The sequence below is a fragment of the Silurus meridionalis genome, chromosome 13, assembly GCF_014805685.1.
Source record: "Silurus meridionalis isolate SWU-2019-XX chromosome 13, ASM1480568v1, whole genome shotgun sequence".
In the NCBI taxonomy this organism is placed as follows: domain Eukaryota; kingdom Metazoa; phylum Chordata; class Actinopteri; order Siluriformes; family Siluridae; genus Silurus; species Silurus meridionalis.
Window position 1 is genome coordinate 25,917,777 of NC_060896.1, and position 21,460 is coordinate 25,939,236.

Sequence of the window (21,460 nt, forward strand, 5' to 3'; positions counted from 1 at the left end):
AATTCCATTTCCTTTCCATCTGTATTTCCAGGCACACACATTGACACGCGCACTAGTGAACCGGCATCGGAAAACTAGCCGAGCTGATCTTCGTATTGCTTTCTGAAACAGTCGCCAGCTGGGAAGAAGTCCCAGCATCGCTCCTGATACATTTTCCACACGTAGGATTCCTTCAGAGACAGAAAATGAGGATGAAGGGAATAAGAAAGGAGAAAGTAAAACAGAGAAATATCTATGCATGGTGACACCAACCTGTCCAGTATGTTCTGTTTCATCTTTATTAATTAGATACATCAGGAAGAACCTGTTTGGGGCAGAACAAAAGAGCAGATGAGGTGATGCAACCGATAGACAGTATATTATATGTATAAAAATCTTGAGAACTCAAGGTATCAGTGATAGCCCTTTAACCAGCAAGATGGCAGTTCTTTATCTAAAACATATTTACACCATTAAAAAGAAATAGTTTAGTTTGGTTTTTGGTGCAAAAAAAATGCTGCTGCATCAACCTTTTCTTTCGGCTCCCATTAGGGGTCACCACAGCAGATCATCCGTCTCCATACCGCTCTGTCCTCTCCATCTGCATCCTCCAAACCTACTGCCTGCATGTCTTCCCTCACCACATCCATAAACCTCCTCCTTTGCTTTCCTCTTTTCCTTTCCTAACAGCTCCATCCTTAGCATTCTTCTACTGATATACCCCATGTTCCTTCTCTGTGCATGAGCAAACCATCTCAATCGTGTCTCCCCCACCTTGTCTCTAAAATGTCTATCTGCATGGTCACTCTAATAATCTAATTTCAAATCCTGTCCATACTCCAGCAAATTCAACTCTGTCACCTCCTGTCTTTTCCTCAATGCCATCGTCTCTAATCCATACAACATCACAGGTCTCACCACAGTCCAATAAAATTTCCCTTTCACCTTTGCAGATACTCTTCTGTCACAAATCACTCCTGCTATCACTCTTCTCCACCCACTCCACCCTGCCTGCACTCTTTTCTTCACTTCTCTAACACACTCTCCATTACTTTGCACTGTTGACTTCAGGGACGTTTTTACTGCAATATTATATCGCAACTAATAACCAGTAAAATCATGAGCCTCTTTGTATGGCAGTTAAGACATCTGCATTTGATCAAAAATAATGTATATCTTCTCAAACCCAAAAGTATACATAGTAAACTGAAAGCTCTAAACGGTGAGGCATGTTCTTAAAAAGGCTTACTGACTTCTTGAACCAACACCAACACCATCTCCAGCACCAGCTCTTTCCTTCCCTGGTTGGTGTACAAGAGGCCAATCTACTGTATAAGCCCAGGAACTGTCTTACTCACATATAGTTGGCTAAGTTGTGCTCCTCCATCGTATGCGTCTCGAACCCATGCGGAGTCGTGTCAAAGTAGTCACTTCCAATTCCGCAAATGAAACACTTAGTCTGAGGAGGAGAAGAGAGGTCAGTGTACCACACATTAAAATCACTTGAACTTGACCCTTAAAACATGCAAAAAGAACAATTTCTGTAAAGTGTAAGAAAAAAAATTACCTCCATGTCCTCTCTGACCTGTTCCTGCTGATCTCTCAGCTCACCAAAGGCATCAATGATCAGACCTGTACAACCCAATACAGCAGTTGTGATGATAATTCACTGAGACACTATTAGCATACATGTAACAATTATCACCTAACTTTCCATTTCCATTTTTTTCCCCAGTGTGCAACAATGCATTTAAATTTACATCTACATTTTTTATGTTAAAAAAAGTAAAAGAAACAACAAAAGGGAAGGTTTTTAATTATTTGGTAGAACAACCAAAGAGAAATGGGATAAAAAGACCAGTAAGGATGAAAAGATCCACATCATGGACAGAGAAGACAGATCACTTGAGACAGAAGTAAAGGAGGCCATGTATGTCCTGGTGGACAATCCTTCCCTCAACAAGGAGGTCTGAGGCACAACCTGTCTCCTATTTTTCATGCTGCTCTTTCATCTATTTCCAGGTAGATCAAGAGCTTTTCACACGTCCCCCAGGAAAGCCACACCCAAGGACCTAATCCATTCTCACATTCACTGATCATTACCCCTCTAATACACATTCTTCTTTCTCTCCTTTTCTGGGGAACTCCTAAAGCCTCTCTCACCACTCTCACCTCCTTTTGTTCCTAATAACAAGGCAATCCAGAGAAAGGAGGAATCTTCACAGACACTTTAAACCAGTGGTTTAGAGTTTACAGTTATATTAAAAACTTTGAATTGTCACTTGAATGCTTTTAACTCAAATAAATAACAAGTAGGCCTATATCAATATCTATTTATATATTCATTTATTTAAACTATTTTTGGAGAATGTCAACGAAATGTACATTATATAACAAATAGTATGTGCACACCTTCCTTTCACACCCATATTCTTCCCTACAACATATTCAATACATTTGACACAATTGTATAGAAAATCTTTGTATGCTGTAGCATTAAAACTTCCTTTTATTATTTCTTCCTTTTAAAAGGTCCAAATATGTTCCAGCATGACAATGCAACTGTGTACAAAGTGAGCTCCATGAAGACATGGTGTGTTAAGGCTGGACTGGAAAAATTTGAGTGTCCTTCACAGAGCTACTGAACACCTTTGAGATGAGCTGGAACTGAACCCCAGGCCTCCTCACACAACAATGTCTGACCTCAATAATGTTATTGTAACTTAAAAAGTACAAATCCTCACTGCCATGCCACAAAAACTAGTGGAGATCTTTTGCAGAAAAGTGGAGCTTATTACTGCAACATCTCAAACATTTGAGAGCGTCTACTTTAAAAGATTTCATATTACAGATTTAATGTGAATCATAGATCTTGCTTCTCTGTCTGCAAATAGAACTTTGTCCTTACCCTGAATGATGGCCAGAAGAATGACAATGACAAAGAAGAAGAAAGTGATGTCAAAGACCACACGATACAGCTCATATTCATCTCCAGCAGGATCCTCGATCTCATCCCCTATACCACCTCCGGCTCTCACACCCACATACATGTGGAACAGATAGCACTGAGAAGGAAAGGGGGGAAACAGTAAGTGTCAAATACGTACTGTATAATCTTACTGTAAAAGCTGAAATTTCACTTACAGTCATCATGTCATCGCACTTCATGTCCGGCTCATCCTCGTCCTCGCTCATGTTGTAGAACTTGCGGAAGAAGTTGAAGGCCACGACAGTGTAGAGGTACACGACTACAGCTAGCAAGCCCACCGTCATCACCAGCTGCACCAAGAACAAATATAGATAATAAGATCAGCAAAAGCAACATCAGATACCTAAAGAACATGAATTGGGGTTCCCAAACTATGGCCAACAGGGCTGAATATTGCCCACCCCCACATTTAGAACGGCCTTCTGAACAATGCCTATTTTGAAAATGTTTATATATACTGTATGTAATATGTATGTAGGTTCAGTACTATTTTACATGGAGTGTTTGGTTTTTATTCAGTATCCATTTTAAAAAGTATCATTTGATTAATCGGTTATCGGCAAGTACGATTCAACCTCGATATCTGTAAAATCCCCTATCGGTTGACCTCTAGTTATAGCCTAAATATTTGTTAGATTCAACCACCAACCATATGCAAAAGTCAATAAATATTTTGATTCCGATAGCAATTAATATGAAAAAATGTCATTATGATAATAGTATTAATTTATAGCCTTTTTATAGGCTATATATCTTTTACAAAGTAATTCTCATTTGTTTGTACAGTGCATACCAAAACAACTAATCCAGCATTAAAAGACATAATAAATTCATTTAATAAAAATTCTATCATCTATCATCAATGAAGTGCTTTTTAATGCCCTTTTTTTTCATATCCACTCAAATCAAAAATTCGTCTGCACCTGCTTGCCATTGTGTGTGACAGACGAAAGGATGGTACGCAGTGTTTTGACTCCCATGGCGATGTCCAGCAGATGACAAGCAAAGAAAAAGTTGTTGTAGTGTCCAAGCAAGGACATGACCATGTACCACACCAGGTAAAGGAAAGTCTGAAATACGAAGTGAAGAGATTAGAATGCTTACGGTTATAAAATAAGTAACAAATGAAAATAGTTAGACAAACTTACGTTATCAGTAAACACAACTCCAAATTTCCAGATCTGGTACTTGATGTCGAAGGAGGTCAGCCTAGAGTCACAGAATTATATATATTTAGTGAATTATGTTCAAGTGTATGTATGTGAGTGTGTGAGTGAGTGAAGCGATGCTGTACCAGGTGAACATGGAGTTATCAGGTTCAGGCTTTTTCTCATGCGTCATTGCACTGACATCGAGAGACGCCAAGTCCATTCCCAACAGCTCAGCAATCCTCTCTCTGCCATAGATATCTCCGTACTTCTCCAGCACCTATCATCATACACAAATGTATTTACAGAGGTATGTAAATGAATGTGTGAGGTTGCGAATAGTGTTTTATCCAGTGAGTACATCTTTAACACTTACCTTTCTCTTTACAAACTTGTCCCAGTAGTTATTCGGGAAGGTTCTGTGTGTGGAAAATATGAAATGTAATTACAGCTCTCAATACTCGGTTAATACGTTCGGTCCAGTTTATTCTAAGGGTTTTTACTGGTTTTAAAAATTATTATTATAATACTAATATAAAATAAAAAAGTTTCCAAGAGTTCTATAATCCATCATTCATTTCTAGAATGTTTTTCAGCACATCTGAATATATACATTAAATTAAAACCCCATTTCTTACGGTGTATTTAGCACTAGTCTATCCCACTGGCCCTTGATGTCATCATCTTCTGGTTGTTCGGTTACATAGACGCCATCAAATTCCAGCTTACGGGCCAGCTCCTTCTCCCTTTTAAAAATAACCAAGGGAACCTACACCATACACAACGCACACAGAAGAAAGATAATTTGCATAATGGACAGTCAAGAAAAACGCTGTGTCAAACAAACCAGTATAAATAGTGTCTAAATAGCCGATTTAGGTTTAGGACAAACTACAACATTTTCCAATCCATCTGATTACTGACACTTATCCTCAAGAACACACTCCACTGTACATTTACAGCATTTGGCAGATGCTCTTATCCAGAATGACTTGACAATTATCTCATTCATATCTAGAGCAGTAAATTGGTTAAGTGCCAGATTAGTGGTGGTGGGATTTCTTCTGATCAGAAGGATTAACACAAACATTCCACAGATATTACTCATTCTTATTTGCCACCTGATGTGCCTCAAGTCTTAAGGAAGTGGTGGCTCAGCGGATAAGACGTTTTTTATTTCAAAGTCCCCGAAGAAAAAAAGAGTTAAGGGCCCCAAGAGTGGCAGCTTGGCAATACCAGGGCTTGAACCCCTGATCCTCTGATTCTAACCACTAAGATACCACCTCCCCAAATGCCTGTTTTGTCTTCAGCCTTGCCTTGCCATATTTGGAGTTTGCTGGTCTTCAGTATGTCTGATATGTGGCACAGCTCACACTTTAGATTTGTTAAGCTCAAAGTTCTAAATTACAAATCCTACTTATATGATGTGGGTTTAGCCAGCAGAACTCATCGGATTAGTATGTAATTATTTCAGAACTAATGTAAGAACAGGTAAATCAAGCCAAGTCAAGGGTTAAAGTCCTGTTCAACAAAAGCTATGCATTTATCTCAGACCTGATGTGTATTTTAATTAAATGCAAATTGAATCAATGAGTAGCAGTCGCTATTAATCTTTACTTCTGATTGTTTTCAGATCTTTATCCATGGGTCTTGATCCTTTTTTCTCAATTAAGTGACAATTTAATAGTAAACAGCACATGCAAAACATAAAGCGGATGACTGAGATCTATGTAAATTGCTGCATGTTTTGAAAAAAGCAGCTTGACATACCACAATCCTACTGCATATCAAATTCAATATAAAAAAGAAATAGCTAAACGTAGCAGGCTAGTATTACATAAACTTCTCAAAATCCACTTATACAAACATATTTGCAAACAAGGTTGTGAGCTTGATTACATTGTGTAAATACAAAATAACTGTTCTGTAGTAAGTAGCTCTACTGCACAGATATACTGTACTGTAGCTCTACTGCACAGATATAAGTGTACAAACATATTGTGACTCACTGACCTTGAGACAGTTGTAGCCGATAATGCAGAGAAAAGATATGATGGTGTGCAAAATGCCAAAGAAGGCCATTGCAGGCTCCATGTAACCGGTGCTCTCTTCCAAGAAGTAATAAAGAGGCCCTTCTTCATCATCTTCCTCACCATTCTCTTCCATTCCAGAACCCTCAGGTTCACCACCAGAGCCGTCATCAATTCCAGAACCCTCGAACATGCCAGAGCCTTCAAATTCCTCACCTGGAGGACTGCTGGACACCTGAGAGTGTAAAGAGAGACCCAGAGCATGAGAAAGAGAAAGCACAAACACAGATATATCGAGGAACAGCACATTCAAATTCAGAAACAATACTAATATGTTTGTGCTGACCTTGTAAAAAAGCAGGATGAAGTTCAGTGCAAAGGCGATGAACAGAGCCAGGAAGCGCAGGTTGTAGAAGTTGCGAGACAGGTAGTTCTAAAATTGAGATAGCAATTATAGTAATAAAACACTTTGCTGAACTGTTTAATTTTTAAAATCTCAAACATGAAAAAAAAAAATCCTTACCATGAACTTGATCCTCTGCACCTCCAATTCATTCCAGAGTTCGAAGCCATCTCCAGAAGTTGGTTTTTCTTTCTTAGCTTTGGCTTTTACTTTGGTCTCTTCCTGTTCAGGCTCTTTCTCCTCTGGCACCGCCTCAGCTTCTTTCTCAGCTTTCTCTCCATTTTCGGTACTTGATAGATTTTTTAACACAATGTTACTTCAATTCTTCAGCACAATATTTCAGAAAAATATCAACTAGATCTGAAATTAATATATTGTGTTTAAATGGTGCTTTGTTGGTTTTTATCCTTACTCTGCTTTCTCTGGTTCAGGGGCTGGCTCTTCCTTTGCTGGCTCTTCTGCTACCGCTTCTTCTCCTTCTGCTCCTTCCGCTGCCTGAAAAGAAGACATAATAGAGAAGAAGATCGTAATTAGATCACAGCTGTTGTCAATACAGTTAAATGTGAAACTTGTCTTGATGTAGCTGACCAGTTTCCTCTTCAGCAGTGGGGTACCCTCAGGAGTTGGGGGTTCCTCAGGCTCTGTCTCTCCCATATCTCCTAGACCACCAGGTGTATCAAATCCAGGTCTGCCTCCTCCTTCTGCTTCTTGCCCATCTTCGTCTTCTGCCTCTCCACCACCTGCTTCCTCTCCATCTCCTGATCCACCTGCATCCTGGACACTTCTAGCTCCAGGCTCAGGTGGGTGGTCACCGTGTACCTCATCCTGAGTTGGATCGGGCATGTTAGTAAGAATTTCTGTTATTGTTATCTTTTTAGCTCCTTCCACGAGGCCGCCTCCAAACAGCGTTTTCCATATAAGCATGAAAAAGCCTTTGCATATGCTGTAGATAAAGTGAAGGATTCCCAGTATGATGGTGTAGAAGAATGTGACCAGGCCTATGATCATTTCCTTTATAGTCATCCTCCGAAGTTTGCGATAGCGTCGCCTGAGATTGCGGAAGGTAAACATATTGAAGAAGTTCACAATGCTCTTGAGGAAGTCAGAGAATGCCGAACTGGACTCGGCCACGGTCTCATCTCCATTCCCTTCCTCTACTTCTCCATTGCCTCCTCCACCGGTGTCCTCTTCTTCTTCATCGTCCTCATCTCCGAATCCTTCTTCCTCTTGCTCGGAGATCTGGGAAGCGATGTTCATCTCAAAAATAGTGTCCTCGCAGAAGTTGACAAATAGCTCCATTTTCTCGGATTCACCACCTTCATTGACCACATCAAATATAAACTGCCTCTTAGACTCTCTGACCTGAGGCATTTCCCACTGGTTCCTATTGGCCTCACTGATCTCAAAGTAGATACGCTCGATCCTCCGACTGGCACCCATAATTTCAATGCGGCCCAGGAAAGGGCGGAAATAGTTCAGGACACTTTCAGCTTGCTCCAAAAAGTTCTGCAAGCGTGTGTCATGGGGCACGTGCTCTGAAAGGTTGGTGAGTAACACAGCAATGTTGAAGCCAATGTCCTTGGCTGGCTCTTGGAATCGATTAGCAAACTCTTCAAAGTTGATCATCTCGTTTTCATCAGCCTCAGAGCAGGACAAAAGGAATTGGATCTCAGATGGGGAGTATTGCTTTTGACTGTCCATGGCTTTGGAAAAGTCCTTTTTCGAGATCAGGCCACGTGGGTCCGTCACATAATCCCGGAATGCATCCGAAGCCACAATGTCTTTCAGCTTAAGGAACATGTCGAAAAATTTGAGGATCATTTCTACATTGCTAGATGACTCCACCAACATGTCCACCATTTGGCGAGCAATGGTGCCATTCACGATGTTACCTGATAAAAATAACATTCAATCCATAAATGTGGGAGCAGTACAGCCTGACTCAGACTCTCATCAAAAAGACAAGCTATTTTATCAAACAAGTTTATATTAAACACAATGTGCTGTTATATAATCCACTATGGGGTGTTGTGATACAGTATGACCTGTAGCGAGCCACTTCACAGATTATTATTCTTTCTATAACAGCATGTCCTAAGTTGTTTTGTCCTTTTTATACATTTTTTATAATTCATTAATAAACATCATACTTTTTAACTATTTATAGTTCAATTTAATGTGCTGAAAACCAAAAAGTACGAAGTCTTTAGTCCTGAAAACTTTAAAATGGTGGAGAACTCAGTGACCCTGGAAACTTCAGACAATTTCAACAATACAACTTTCTTTGTTAAATAACATCAATCATTAATCTTATTTTAGCTTGCAGGTTCCAACAAATGCGTTGTTACTATAGAAAAAGTGACGGTACAAGGAATGCAATAATATGTATCTTATATAATCAGATTTATATTATTATAAATTTATGACACCTTACAGCATTCAACATTGCTCTATTATAGGCTGTAGAAATGTATCATACCCTCCAGAAGAGAAAGCAGCATCACCACCATATCCTTCTGAAGATCTAAAAGCTCTTTTAGAAGACCAATCTGACTGGAATCCTAGAAGAAGACAAACATACATACACACACATCAGAAGAAATTAACCAGTATTTAACAATTTTGATTCACTTTTCTGAGGACAAAGGCAGCATTCTGTTATATGCACTTCATTCGTTTTTATTAGACCTCACAAACAGTAGTTTTAATACCTATAGTGGTGTTTGGATGTTTGTGAACCCTTTGGGATTTTCTATATTTTTGCATGAATATGACCTAAAACGTCATCATACTTTCCACACACGTTTCCCTACAAGTAGACAAAGTGAATACCATTAAACAAACGTGACAAAAACAACCAAACAAATAAATAAATAACTTTGTCTATTCTTAGGAATTGTGTAAAAATCCGATAATGTTTTATTGTATGTCAAAAATATACAAAACTGTAAAGGGTTTACAGACATCAAAGCTACCACTCTACTTCTCTTTCCCCATTAAAATTCTGAAGATAACCAGTCTATATAAGCGCAACCCTGAACACCATTTCATTAACTTTACTCATAATGTTATGGGAATTATCACCTCTAGGACAAAATCTATATGATTACATCCTTACCTCTGGGTGTGTTTTACTCCAGAAATGATCCTGGGTTTGCATTTATCAACAACAAATAGAGCATTACACATTGGAAATATGATTTTTATTATGAATCAAGAGATGATTGGGGATGGAGAAAAACACTCAGGGAGAATGGGAAAAAAAAAGCAGCTGGAAAAAAGTGGAACTTCTAATTAAGCTGATAATGTGTGTGGATGTATTCCAGGCAGCCTTAATGGTGTCTAGCATTTTAGGTTATATGCACAGGACAGCATGTGGATTAAAACAAGTACCAGGCACACACAAATCAATGGGTTAACATAAATCAACTATATGGTTAAAAAATTTTAGGTACAAATACATGTTTATACATGTAATGTAAGGAACAGGGCTGAAGGATCGGTATGTAACATGTCCCTCATTCCTTCATGAGGGAGACCACAGTATGGAGTCACTACTGGACAAGGAATGTAGGACAAAGTCTACAAATGCAAGCCACATAAACTGAAGGGCACTGCCTCATTTAATCTTTGAGCAGAACCTGACTACAGAAAAACCCGACTGGTTTCAGTGCTCAGGTAAAAAGAAACACAAACGCAATGACAGTACACTTCAGAAAATGTGCAGCTAGGACATCCCACAAAACTGCTGGAAGCTGAGTGGGGGTGTGTGGTGTGTGTCTGAGAAGCAGCAGATCATTTAGACATAATATAAAAGCGAAGGCGAAATACGAATCCTTACGCCATTTCGTAGTCCTGGGTCAGGGTGCATCTGGCAAGGTTACACATCAGAATAAAAAATGTTACCCAACATTTTTCATTCATTTTTGTATTCACGTATTCACTCCTTTAATTATACACTTGAAGGTATCAACAAACGATACAGTTACAAAGATAATAAGCTTGGATTCAGAATCTGTGCCGTCAAGATGCAGGACTGATAAATAATCCCAGGGGGCATCAAAACATAATTGGGCTTGGCTTGAATCTGAAGTCCAGTACATTGACCAGATACTATTCAACACCATCACAAGTTTTTATGCTGGTTAAAAATTTGTTATAAATGCAGGTTTTGTACATAATACGAATATTTTTAATGGATCAACATTGATGTCTAGAATAAAATATAGGAGAGAATGTAATACAAAAATGCATTGGATAAAGAAAGATGTGTAGCACACTTAGAAAACAAGGGAGTAAAGGAATTAGTGCAGTTACAGGTTAGAGGGGATAAAACAAGATATTGATTTAATATAATGCAGGTTATGTTTAATATTTATTTAAACTGCATCAGGGTGAAAAATCTAATCACTAATTGTATTTATTAGCCATACACAAAAAAAAGCAGCAAACTAGTATTAGTCTCTACACTAATTCAAAGCAGGAAGCAACTGAATTACTAAAGGAAATATTAAAATATTAAAGAAAAAGAAAGAAAGAAAGAAAGAAAGAAAGAAAAGAAAGAAAGAAGAAAGAAAGAAAGAAAGAAAGAAAGAAAAGAAAAAGGAGAATAATTTAAGAAGGGTTTAAGAAGTAAAACAATACATACTTTACTCTGGAGTCACCATGTGAAAAGAATTTTCATAATAATCATTAAAAAAGCCAAAAAAAAAAAAAAGCCAAAAAAAGAAGAAGCCAAAAACAACAACAACAAAAAAACATTAGCTTGCAATACCGAGCTTGGAGGAACCGCACAAGGTAATATGCAAGTCTCACTGGATATCATGCAGTATATATTGCATGATATACTTTGTGTTGCATAAACAATTGCATAAACTTGCATTAGAAATACATCCGTGCAAGACACAGAAGACATTTCAACAAATTCTATATTATATTTTCAAGATATTATAAATACACTGCAATCAAGCACTAAACTCTTACTGTGTGAATATGGATGTTTGTGTTTCTGTCTACATGTGTGCTTAGGAATTGCATGTATAGCAGAATACCTGCGCCAGTTTCATCATCATGTGTGCAAAAACATGGAGGAATCCCACCACTGCATCCCACAACCTGCTGTGAGCCAGAGACTGCTGGTTCCCAGTGCACGGACCCTGAGGGCGGCAAAATATCACGGGTCAAGAGCATCTGAAGCTTACGTGGTGAACAATGACAATTAACACGGATGAGAAATCCTACCTGTATGTATTCTGTCAGACTGTTAAAGACCTGCTTGGCTACTGTCATTGCTTTGGAGAAGTTCCTCTTGCCTGGGTCATCGATGATGTCTTTCCCAGAATAATACCAGTAGAAGTCACTGATAGATTCCTTTAAAAGTAAAAAAAAGAAGCTTAATGTCACAAAACATTTATTTTACAAACTGCATTGTGGGATTTCTTACATTTGTGAAAATGGTAAAAATGATCAATTATATTTGCAGATTAGTGGCTCGTTTTCATGGCCTTCTTGCTAGTATAGATGTTCACTTAGAAAACCACTGACTTTCATTGTTTTATTTAATAGTTATTCCAGTAGTCAAAATGTGGCGGAGGAACTTTGTGTTGCAGATCAGGTTGTGTTCAAATCCCCATGCCATGCATCAACATCTTTTTTTTTTTATATTTAATAAGTCTCAGCCATAAAACAAACTTACTGTCATACTGTATGTTATGTAATTATATGTGAGGTATTACACTACATTACTGTACTGTACTGTTTTTCAATATTTATTTAACATGTATAGTCATTTACTAATTATAAAAAAAATAGAGCAGCATTTACAATACAAAACTATTGAATTTTTTTTAACCATATATATGTTATTATTTTAATGAAATATATGGTCTCAGAAAAAAAAAAAAGAAAGAAATAAAGAATTAGATAATTTAAATGAAATATACAGCCTCAGAAAATAAGAAAGAAAGAAAGAAAGAAAGAAAGAAAGAAAGAAAGAAAGAAAGAAAGAAAGAAAGATCATTTCAATGAAATATATGGTCTAAGAAAGAAAGAAAGAAAGAAAGAAAGAAAGAAAGAAAGAAAGAAAGAAAGAAAAAAGAAAGAAAGAATTAGATAATTTAAATGAAATATATGGTCTCAGAAAGAAAGAAAGAAAGAAAGAAAGAAAGAAAGAAAGAAAGAAAGAAAGAAAGAAAGAAAGAAAGAAAGAAAGAAAGATCATTTCAATGAAATATATGGTCTAAGAAAAAAGGAAAGAAAGAAAGAAAGAAAGAAAGAAAGAAAGAAAGAAAGAAAGAAAGAAAGAAAGAAAGAAAGAAAGAAATTGTACCTGCAGCCTCAGCAGGTAGTCCACAGTACAGATGATAACGTTAATGGTGGTGGTGCTGCCAGTCTGTGTGCGCAGGTAGTTCTGGAAATCTGAGTTTACAAAAGTACTGCATATAAATGACACATCAATGTTCTATTAACCCTGTAATTAATTATTCTTTTAACTTGCCGTTATTGTGGCCTTCGCAAAGCAGCTGCAGGAAACGGAAGAGGTCGCATGTGAACTCATCGTCGGCCATCACTTTCTCATCTGCACGTGCACACAGTGAAAGCCTTTAGACTGTGCTTGTGTGTGAAAACAACTAAACCCGAAAAGTGGATTAAGCAGTAGAGGCGAGAAGAGCGAGGATTTTCCATGCGATTAAATTTGTTAATGATCTTGAACCAAAGAACAAAATAATAATCAATTAAGGGAAAAAAAGGAATGTATCTTGTCTTAAAATATTTACAAATGTTTTTTGAGATTTAAGTATGATTACACATACACACACACACACACACACACACACACACACACACACACACACACACACACACACACACACACACACACACACACACACACACACACACACAAACATAACATGACAGACCCCGTAATAACCTGATAATCCCAGACAGCACACTGACAAACACATATATATATATATATTGCACAAATACAAGGACAGGCTCTGAACATTTATAGAAACATAAATATGAACAGTAAATATATTTTGGTCCACAGTGGCCCAACATGGTCCAACATGAGCATGGAGAAATCAGAGAGGTGTTATGGTGGCATATAAAAAGAAACACAGTCATGCAAGATACAGATCTACTGCAACTCAGCAACAATGGAGTAACACTGAGGGGGAAAAAAAAAGAAAGAAAGATTGAAGGAGAGTCTCTGAGAGAATGAGAATCTCATCTCAATCTCATCCAATAGCTTGAGTTCTTTCTCATTTGAGATTTTATCAGAATACATTGAGCAATTAATGGTCTTACTAAAAGATTGAACAGCTCATGCTGTTACTGTTGGATTTGGATCTAATCTCATGGCCACAGTTCTGTTTTATGACCTTTGTGCGTAAAATAAATACAGTGTGGAATGATGATGTTAACAGAACAGAATAAAAAAAAAAGATTTGAAACACATATTAACACATAATGAAACAATACTAAATCTGGAGGACGTCTAAGTAATACAAAATCCACTGCACAAATACTCAAAGCAATATAAAAATGTAAGTCAATAACAAACGGTCGTTTAAAAATACGGCCAGATTCATGTTACAGTTTAGAACTTGTTGAACACAAATTATATATAGACGTGAACAGTGGATATGCACATTATATATCCAAAAGGTTCCAGGTAATTGCACACCTTAACAAGTTTTTCCTCGAAATAAAGTACTAATAGATACATAGCATCACCTGTTGATAAAGTGGAAAGAATATTTCTGCATACATGGATTTACCTGTTTTTATTGAGAAGGACAAGGAAAGCAAAGATGCATTAAGATCACACAAGTTGATAAACATTGCAATAGGTTGAATCTTTTAAATCAACCTAAATTTACCATAAAACATCCATAGTTTTACTTCTGTAAGAATGATCCACCTTTTGTCATCAAGATGAGTGATAAATAGCTTAAAGTGTGTCTGGATACTTTTGGATATACAGTGTACTTATGTTAATCCATGATGATTGTAAATTAAATGATTAAAAGGGGAAACATTCATTCATTAGCAGTTGCAAAAACAATTGTAAATCGGTGCCGATTTCTCTTAAATTTACTTTTAATTTATTTAGAAATTTTGACAAATGTGTGGATTTCATATAAAATCTGAAGTATTCTATATTTTCTAACTCTTATAGTGTTTTTAAACAGCCTAAACATTTCTATTAGATTATTCCATTTTGCTAAAGATGATCCATGTTACTGATAATCAATATAGAATGAATCTCTTAGTTTAGCTACGTGCAAATTTAAAAACGTTATGTTGATCGGTATTAAGATCTACGATGTATCTACAGGCTTGCGTGCTATTCAGGATCATTTGTGCATGAAAATTTGTAATGAATGTGCTAAATATCAACTTTTGTTAAGCAATGTATTGGTAAACTGAGATATGAAGATATTTCAATACTTGATGTTTTCTTATTTAAATATAAATGTATTAGCGCTATGAAGTGTTATTGTTTCTCAGTCTGCATTTCCATCCTCTGTTTTTTTTTTTAACCAGACTTGAAAGCGTGGCTTGTGTTTGAAGGTGGGGATCTAGACGTCATTAAAACCTTGTTCTAAAACTCTTGTATTGCAAAAAATCAGAAACTGAAACTACTAAAAGTATACCTGGAAATGCAACTTTTTCACAACTCCAAATACGATAAAGAAATAAAAACATTGTGTCAAAATGCATATTTCTGATTCTCCGGAAGTCCTTTTGACACCTAACCACCCGTAAAATTCAAAAATAGTGCGTGATGAAATATTTTTGTAACGTGGCTCCTAATCACCATCGACAGTGAGAGAAAATTTCTCTAAATCTGCAATTCATTTCATAATTTTAGGTGACATGGTCACCCCAGCTCTCTGTGATCTCCTGAGAGAAAACTGATCAGAAAAGAGAGGACAAGAGTCTTTCTTTCCTCACAGCCTTTTAAAGAGCATGGGAGTTACAGCAGATCTGTGATAGAACACTCAAGGTACAAAATGAGTAAAGAAATATTTTAGTCATCGCTAGCATGTTAAGTGGACGCAATGCTAATTCAGTAGTTTCAGTAGTGAAATTCGTTTTCTGCCAAATGTCTACATGAATATGTTTTGTTGATGATATATGAATGAAATGATTGGGTTAAAGGTGTATGATTTCAGCCAATAGTGTTAAATCAGATGGCGTGACAATGACCAAAGAGTTCTTTACTATCTTCTCTTGAGTGCGAAATGAAATGCAGTCAAAACTACACGCCACAAATTAAAAGTGTGGGAAGTATAGACAGAAAGAGAGGAGACAGATATTTAGAAAGAAGGTTAAAAAAATACATTTACAAGAATGATTTACCCCGTTCTAGCTTCATATCTGAGAACCGAAAAAGGGGGGCAAAAAAAAGGAGAGGAGAGATATCAATATTTAAAAAAAGGTACACTTCAGTGGATCTGTAAGGAAAAAGAAAGGCTACCAAAATTTCCGGACTATTAAGCGCACCCATATATAAGCCCAATGAATTTGACAAAGATTTTTATTTTGAACATAAATAAGCCGCACCTGTCTATAAGCCATGTCTACACTGAAACTAATGAACTTTACACAGGCTTTAACAAAAGACAGTGTCTGTTACACGGTGTAACGGGTGAAATATGTTGTGGCTCCTTTAAGAGCAGAGCGGCATTTTGGGAATAGCATGCCACCGCATTTTTCCGCTATTACTGCATGTGTGCAAGGCCGAGGAATATGTCCTTATTATTTTCTGATGCTTATTTCTAAGTTTCTTTGACTAACCCGTAACGCTGTTGCCAAGAAAAATAAAAAAGCACGAGTTTTGGAAACCTGTCTGTGCTTATATGATTTCTGATGCAACTGGAGTTAGCGAGCTCTCCCTTCACCCAGACTCAACGCGTTACAGCGGCTTGTATCTAAACAGTAGCCGACCAAGTAAGTCATTGTTTACTGTCTTCAATTGTTCACAACAATTTCTCTTGGGATTTTTCTTTTGGTATCGTCGTGCGTTTAAAAATCACTCGGTCGGTTAAGTTTTTCTCCCGATGCCGTGCAGCTCAGAACACAGGTGAAGTGAGTTTTTTCATGCCCGTTCGGCAATTTTATTAGTCGAAATGTTATGGTGCTCAGTTTTTTGGCTTGAAGTTTGTGAAACCGGGAAAACCCAGGAAAAATCCATAAATTAGCCGCTTCGTTGTTTAAGGTTTAAAACGTGGGAAAAAAGTAGCTGCTTATAGTCCGGAAAATACGGTATATACAAAGTTTTTTTTATATAAGTACAAATAAAAGAGAAAGAGAAGGTGATCAAAATATACATGTTGACGTATATATTTCAATGTAGGAATAATATAAAAAGATGCAATAATTTATTTAATATACACTTTTCTTTGCTTTAATACGACTCACTTGTGCCCTCCTCTGAAACCATTCCAAGTCCTTCTGCTTTATTTTGCCTCTCAAATGCATTCAAGTCCAGAACGCTGCAAAACACACAATCATTTATCCAAATCATGTAACAGCCTTGTGTGGAAATTAAACAGGCTATTTACATTATTAACGATTGTTTATGGCTATTTATGTATTATTATTTTATAATAATTAATATTCATGTAATAAATATATTTTAACATAATGAATATCATTTTCAATGACACAAATAGAATTATATATTGGTTGTGTACCTGTCATGGATAATTGATTTAAAACAACAACAACAACAACAACAATAATAATATGTTCAAAATCAGAAAAACACTTCAATGTTGGCAGAAGATACATTGATGACTGCTATAAAGCAGAAATAAGGGTCAAAGAAGGTTCAGAGGAGAAGTCACTGACCTGCAGGTCTGCATCAGAGCCTGCAAGCTCAGGAAGAAACCAACATCCTTTTTATCCTTCAGGTAATCCAGCATTCTCTGTGACACCAGAGTACAAACAACAATGTGAAAAATCTGTTTTGTGCTCCAGTAACCAGGATTAGGATTTTACATTTCAGCATAAATTTAATGTTTTATTTTGGACGATATCTAAAAATAAAACCTTTTTTTTTGCCCTTGCACACTTTAAAACATCAGTTTAGCAAAAAAACCAAAGAAAAGACCCAACTGAACAGTGATTGTTCTCTTCATCATCTGTGTTAGAGCATGAAAAGAGCATGTTTACAATTTCCCCTAATAAATCAGAACTGACCTGCTGAACGTCACAGTTGCCTCCGTTAAGGATGGAGATACCCAGCTTAAGCGTGGAAGACACCATGGCTCCAGGCTCACCTGGTACCAAAAATGATCTTTTAGACCTTTTACACCTGAGCATTAGTGAAACTACTAATCAGCATTGAGCCATTTGAAATGGTTATTTTTTGGAAAATTACAATGCTGCATTTTCTCCATTTGTCACTCCATTATTCGTGTTTGTATTTGCGTACCTTTGCAGGCGCTTATCATCTGCAGTACCATTTCAGCTGCTCCACGATCATGGAGTCGAGACTGCTGGTACAGGAGCCTCTGCTTCTCCATCTCCTTCTCCTGTTCATCAGAGAATAGCAAAATGAGGCAGGTGCCTTGATTCATATCTCCAAAACCCCATTTACACCCACACACAAACACACAAATACACACACAACTCATTTCATTCACAGTCTGGGGGCAAACCTGCGTGATATTGCTACAGATAATATTTGTCTCGTCTGACTTCGTTTAAATTACTTTTTTTTCCCATTGTAACTCTGACATGAAATATGCAATTTTAGTACTTGTTTTAAATAATTACTTGATTATTTAATTATTCTATTCTATTAATTTAATTACAATTTCTACATTTTCTACCACACTTCCCTTTTGCATTTGATTATTCACCTTTTGCTTGCTGAAACACTTTGTAATTGAAGTAAATTGCATCGTAATGTATTGCATGAATAGTGCTTATGTACCATGCTTGTTATTATCGTTATAAAAAATAAATATTTGCATAATCAGATATTTCTTGTACTTATGGTTCATAGCTACAAACTGTATAAGTCTCCAGTGTGTAATGAAATTCTAATAAGAAATTAATAAATTACATTAAAAAGTGCACTTTGTTTTTCGCACTCCTTAAGGCCCAGAATTAAGCTCCAGCCTATCCAGAAGCGCATTAACTTAAATAAAAAAAAAGGTAAAATAAATGTTGAATTTTTTAGTTTTAAGGTCCTATTTACAAAAATCTACAAATACACATACGCTCACACACACACCATACAAAAACACACCACCACCACCATAAAACCGAGTGGTGTTAGTGAACAATGTTATTCGAGCACCCGAAATCTGATGCCGTTTGATGATGCACAAACGTTTGACTACAGCAAACAGCCCTGGTCACGCCTAACATGTGAAAAGTTTAGAAAATAAAAGCTGCTAAGAAATAAACCCCTTCTACACAAGCCCCACCAGCCCATCCCATCCCATAGTAATCCTAGTGGATTTTAATCTGATATTGGTCTAATAAAATGAGGCGCCCTGCATTTACTCCATATGCAGTGTGAGCACCTGAGTGTTTGTGTAAAAAAAAAAAAAAAAAAAAAAGAAGAGAGAGGATATGTGTGATGATACAGGGTGTCTGACTGACTGTGCAGGCTTTTACTGCAGTTCTCAGTGAGTACAGAGAGGGAGATTGGAGAATCCAATTACCGTAATTTCCGGACTATTAAGCGCACCCAAATATAAGCCACACCCACTGAATTTCTACACTAAAACTAATGACCTATTCACAGGCTGTATCTAAACAGAAGCCTACTAAGAAAGTCATTGTTCATTGTCTTCCTCCTTCCTTTCACAACAATTTCTCTCGGGGGTTTTTCTTTTGGCATCGTCGTGCATTTAAAAGTCACCATCGGTGAAGCTTTTCTCCCGATGCCGCGCAGCTCAGAACACAGGTGAAGTGTTTTTTCATCCCCGGTTGTTTTCAGCGTGACGAATGATTCGCATTTCCTGTAGACAGTCCGAGGGAGTGGCAGGTCAAACGTCAGAGGAACCCCATCCATATTTATGATGTGGTGCGGCCTGATTCAGTGGGAGCGCATCTGATTTAATATAAAGAATTTCATTGGTTCACCTGAACCCGTTCGGCAATTTCATTGGTCTAATGTTATGGTGTTCAGGTTTTTTGGTTTGAAGTTTGTGAAACCGGGAAAAACCCAGGAAAAATCCATAAATTAGCTGCTTCGCTGTTTAAGCCGCGGGGTTCAAAGCGTGGGGAAAAAGTAGCGGCTTATAGTCCGGAAAATACGGTAGAAATCAAAGTGATTACAAATCAATAAAGATGCAGAATGATTTGCAGCATGCAGCATGAGCAAGATTTGGTCACAAACACAAAAACCTGGTTGCAATCCAGAGAAATCAATCAAAATGTTACCGGAATTGGAAGATTGAATCACTGGGTGTTAATTCCTCACTACTAAAATACAGAATCTATCAATCAAGGCGCCTGATTTCCTGGATTTAAATCAGGCTTTAAGCAATTTTTTGTTGTTTTGCTTAGTAGGTAAGTAAAGGTGTTACAAAGCAACAAAGGAAAGATGAAGGCAGCAACAAAGACACACACACACACACACACACACACACACACACACACACACACACACACAGAAAGCTGAGTCTGGAGAGGTGGGATAAGACTTCATACTACTGTATTAGGGGAAAGTTATGGAATTTTTTGTGAGTTGCAGCTTGTGTGTATGAGAGTGTGGTCTGTGTCTCACACAGAGATACACATACTCACACACCAAACTATAGCACATACACACGTCTAGTTTCTAGCATCTAATACTACACGATTTTAGAGGACAAAAATGCAGAAGTCTGTAAATGATCAGAAGAGGTACACATTTTTTTGGAACAATATTACAGAGTCCCGAAATATGTTTATATGCATATATATACATACTGTATATGTATGTGCATTAGTGTCCTAAAAGCAAAGCTGAACACAAGCTCATCACTATATCACATGATGTGGTCTGTGTTCCACATTTCTGGTTTGCTTGTCTGCTCGTCCACATTTGCTCTCTGCACTCGCTCTGGTCAGACACAGCAGACGTGTGACACGGAAACCATGAAACAAAAAAACTCAAAAGAGAACATTCCAGCAAAGTGTGCACAAGTCAGTTTACAGCATAAAGAGAGTAAGTGCAAGGGAATAAAGAATAAAAGAGAAAAAAGAAAAAGGAAGTGTTTTTAAGAGGGGTTTTAGGTGCAGTGTTGTTTTCTCGCTGTGTTCACTCAATGCGTGGTTTGACGGCTTTCTCCGGTGGCGCGAGACCCCCTTGGACCCCCCATACCATCTCATTCTGCCGCACCTCAAACGATGGTTCCTCGCCCCCCTCCTCCTCCTCCTCTCCCCCTTTCGCCTCCTCACCAATGTGGCAGCTCTGTGAGGAGAGAACTGTGCAGTGAGTCCACAAACAGGAAATGCCTTTCGTTCATAATTACGTACAGTAATTAACTATGTAAGTAAAAAGGTATGTAAATAACTAAGTAGGTACCTCAATGTAATGTATGTAACAAAGTGAGTGGATATGTAAGTAAAAAATTACGGAGATAGATAGATAGATAGATAGATAGATAGATAGATAGATAGATAGATAGATAGATAGATAGATAGATAGATAGATAGATAGATAGATAGATAGATAGATAGTGAGGGACAGACAGAGACAGACCGACAGACAGACAGACCGACAGAAACATACAGACAGACAGACAGACAGACAGATAGACAGACAGACAGATAGATAGATAGATAGATAGATAGATAGATAGCGAGGGACAGACAGAGACAGACAGACAGAAACATACAGACAGACAGACAGACAGACAGACAGATAGATAGATAGATAGATAGA

General features: G+C 37.3%; 1 protein-coding gene across 4 annotated transcripts in view; it reads right to left on the minus strand.

Moving 5' to 3' along the window:
* The window catches only part of LOC124395450 (ryanodine receptor 1-like), an 87,486-nt gene that overhangs the window by 1,007 nt on the left and 65,019 nt on the right, over positions 1-21,460 (minus strand). For 2 of the 4 annotated variants that reach the window (XM_046863937.1, XM_046863936.1), the window contains 30 exons: positions 20,897-20,986; positions 18,005-18,104; positions 17,770-17,849; positions 17,419-17,495; positions 16,987-17,060; positions 15,925-15,942; positions 13,046-13,126; positions 12,878-12,966; positions 11,791-11,919; positions 11,601-11,705; positions 11,198-11,203; positions 10,391-10,420; positions 9,668-9,697; positions 9,029-9,110; positions 7,138-8,441; positions 6,962-7,044; positions 6,670-6,838; positions 6,493-6,579; positions 6,130-6,381; positions 4,755-4,885; positions 4,493-4,535; positions 4,263-4,396; positions 4,117-4,177; positions 3,892-4,038; positions 3,124-3,258; positions 2,888-3,044; positions 1,547-1,611; positions 1,338-1,438; positions 253-304; positions 1-170 (listed from right to left, as the gene is read on the minus strand). The exon at positions 1-170 is cut by the window's left edge and continues 1,007 nt beyond it. In XM_046863937.1, coding sequence (XP_046719893.1) covers positions 75-170; positions 253-304; positions 1,338-1,438; positions 1,547-1,611; positions 2,888-3,044; positions 3,124-3,258; positions 3,892-4,038; positions 4,117-4,177; positions 4,263-4,396; positions 4,493-4,535; positions 4,755-4,885; positions 6,130-6,381; positions 6,493-6,579; positions 6,670-6,838; positions 6,962-7,044; positions 7,138-8,441; positions 9,029-9,110; positions 9,668-9,697; positions 10,391-10,420; positions 11,198-11,203; positions 11,601-11,705; positions 11,791-11,919; positions 12,878-12,966; positions 13,046-13,126; positions 15,925-15,942; positions 16,987-17,060; positions 17,419-17,495; positions 17,770-17,849; positions 18,005-18,104; positions 20,897-20,986 — 4,008 coding nt within the window. In that variant the 3' untranslated portion in view covers positions 1-74. The remainder of the gene's footprint in view (positions 171-252; positions 305-1,337; positions 1,439-1,546; positions 1,612-2,887; positions 3,045-3,123; positions 3,259-3,891; positions 4,039-4,116; positions 4,178-4,262; positions 4,397-4,492; positions 4,536-4,754; positions 4,886-6,129; positions 6,382-6,492; positions 6,580-6,669; positions 6,839-6,961; positions 7,045-7,137; positions 8,442-9,028; positions 9,111-9,667; positions 9,698-10,390; positions 10,421-11,197; positions 11,204-11,600; positions 11,706-11,790; positions 11,920-12,877; positions 12,967-13,045; positions 13,127-15,924; positions 15,943-16,986; positions 17,061-17,418; positions 17,496-17,769; positions 17,850-18,004; positions 18,105-20,896; positions 20,987-21,460) is intronic. The other 2 variants (XM_046863939.1, XM_046863938.1) reach the window with 2 other exon arrangements.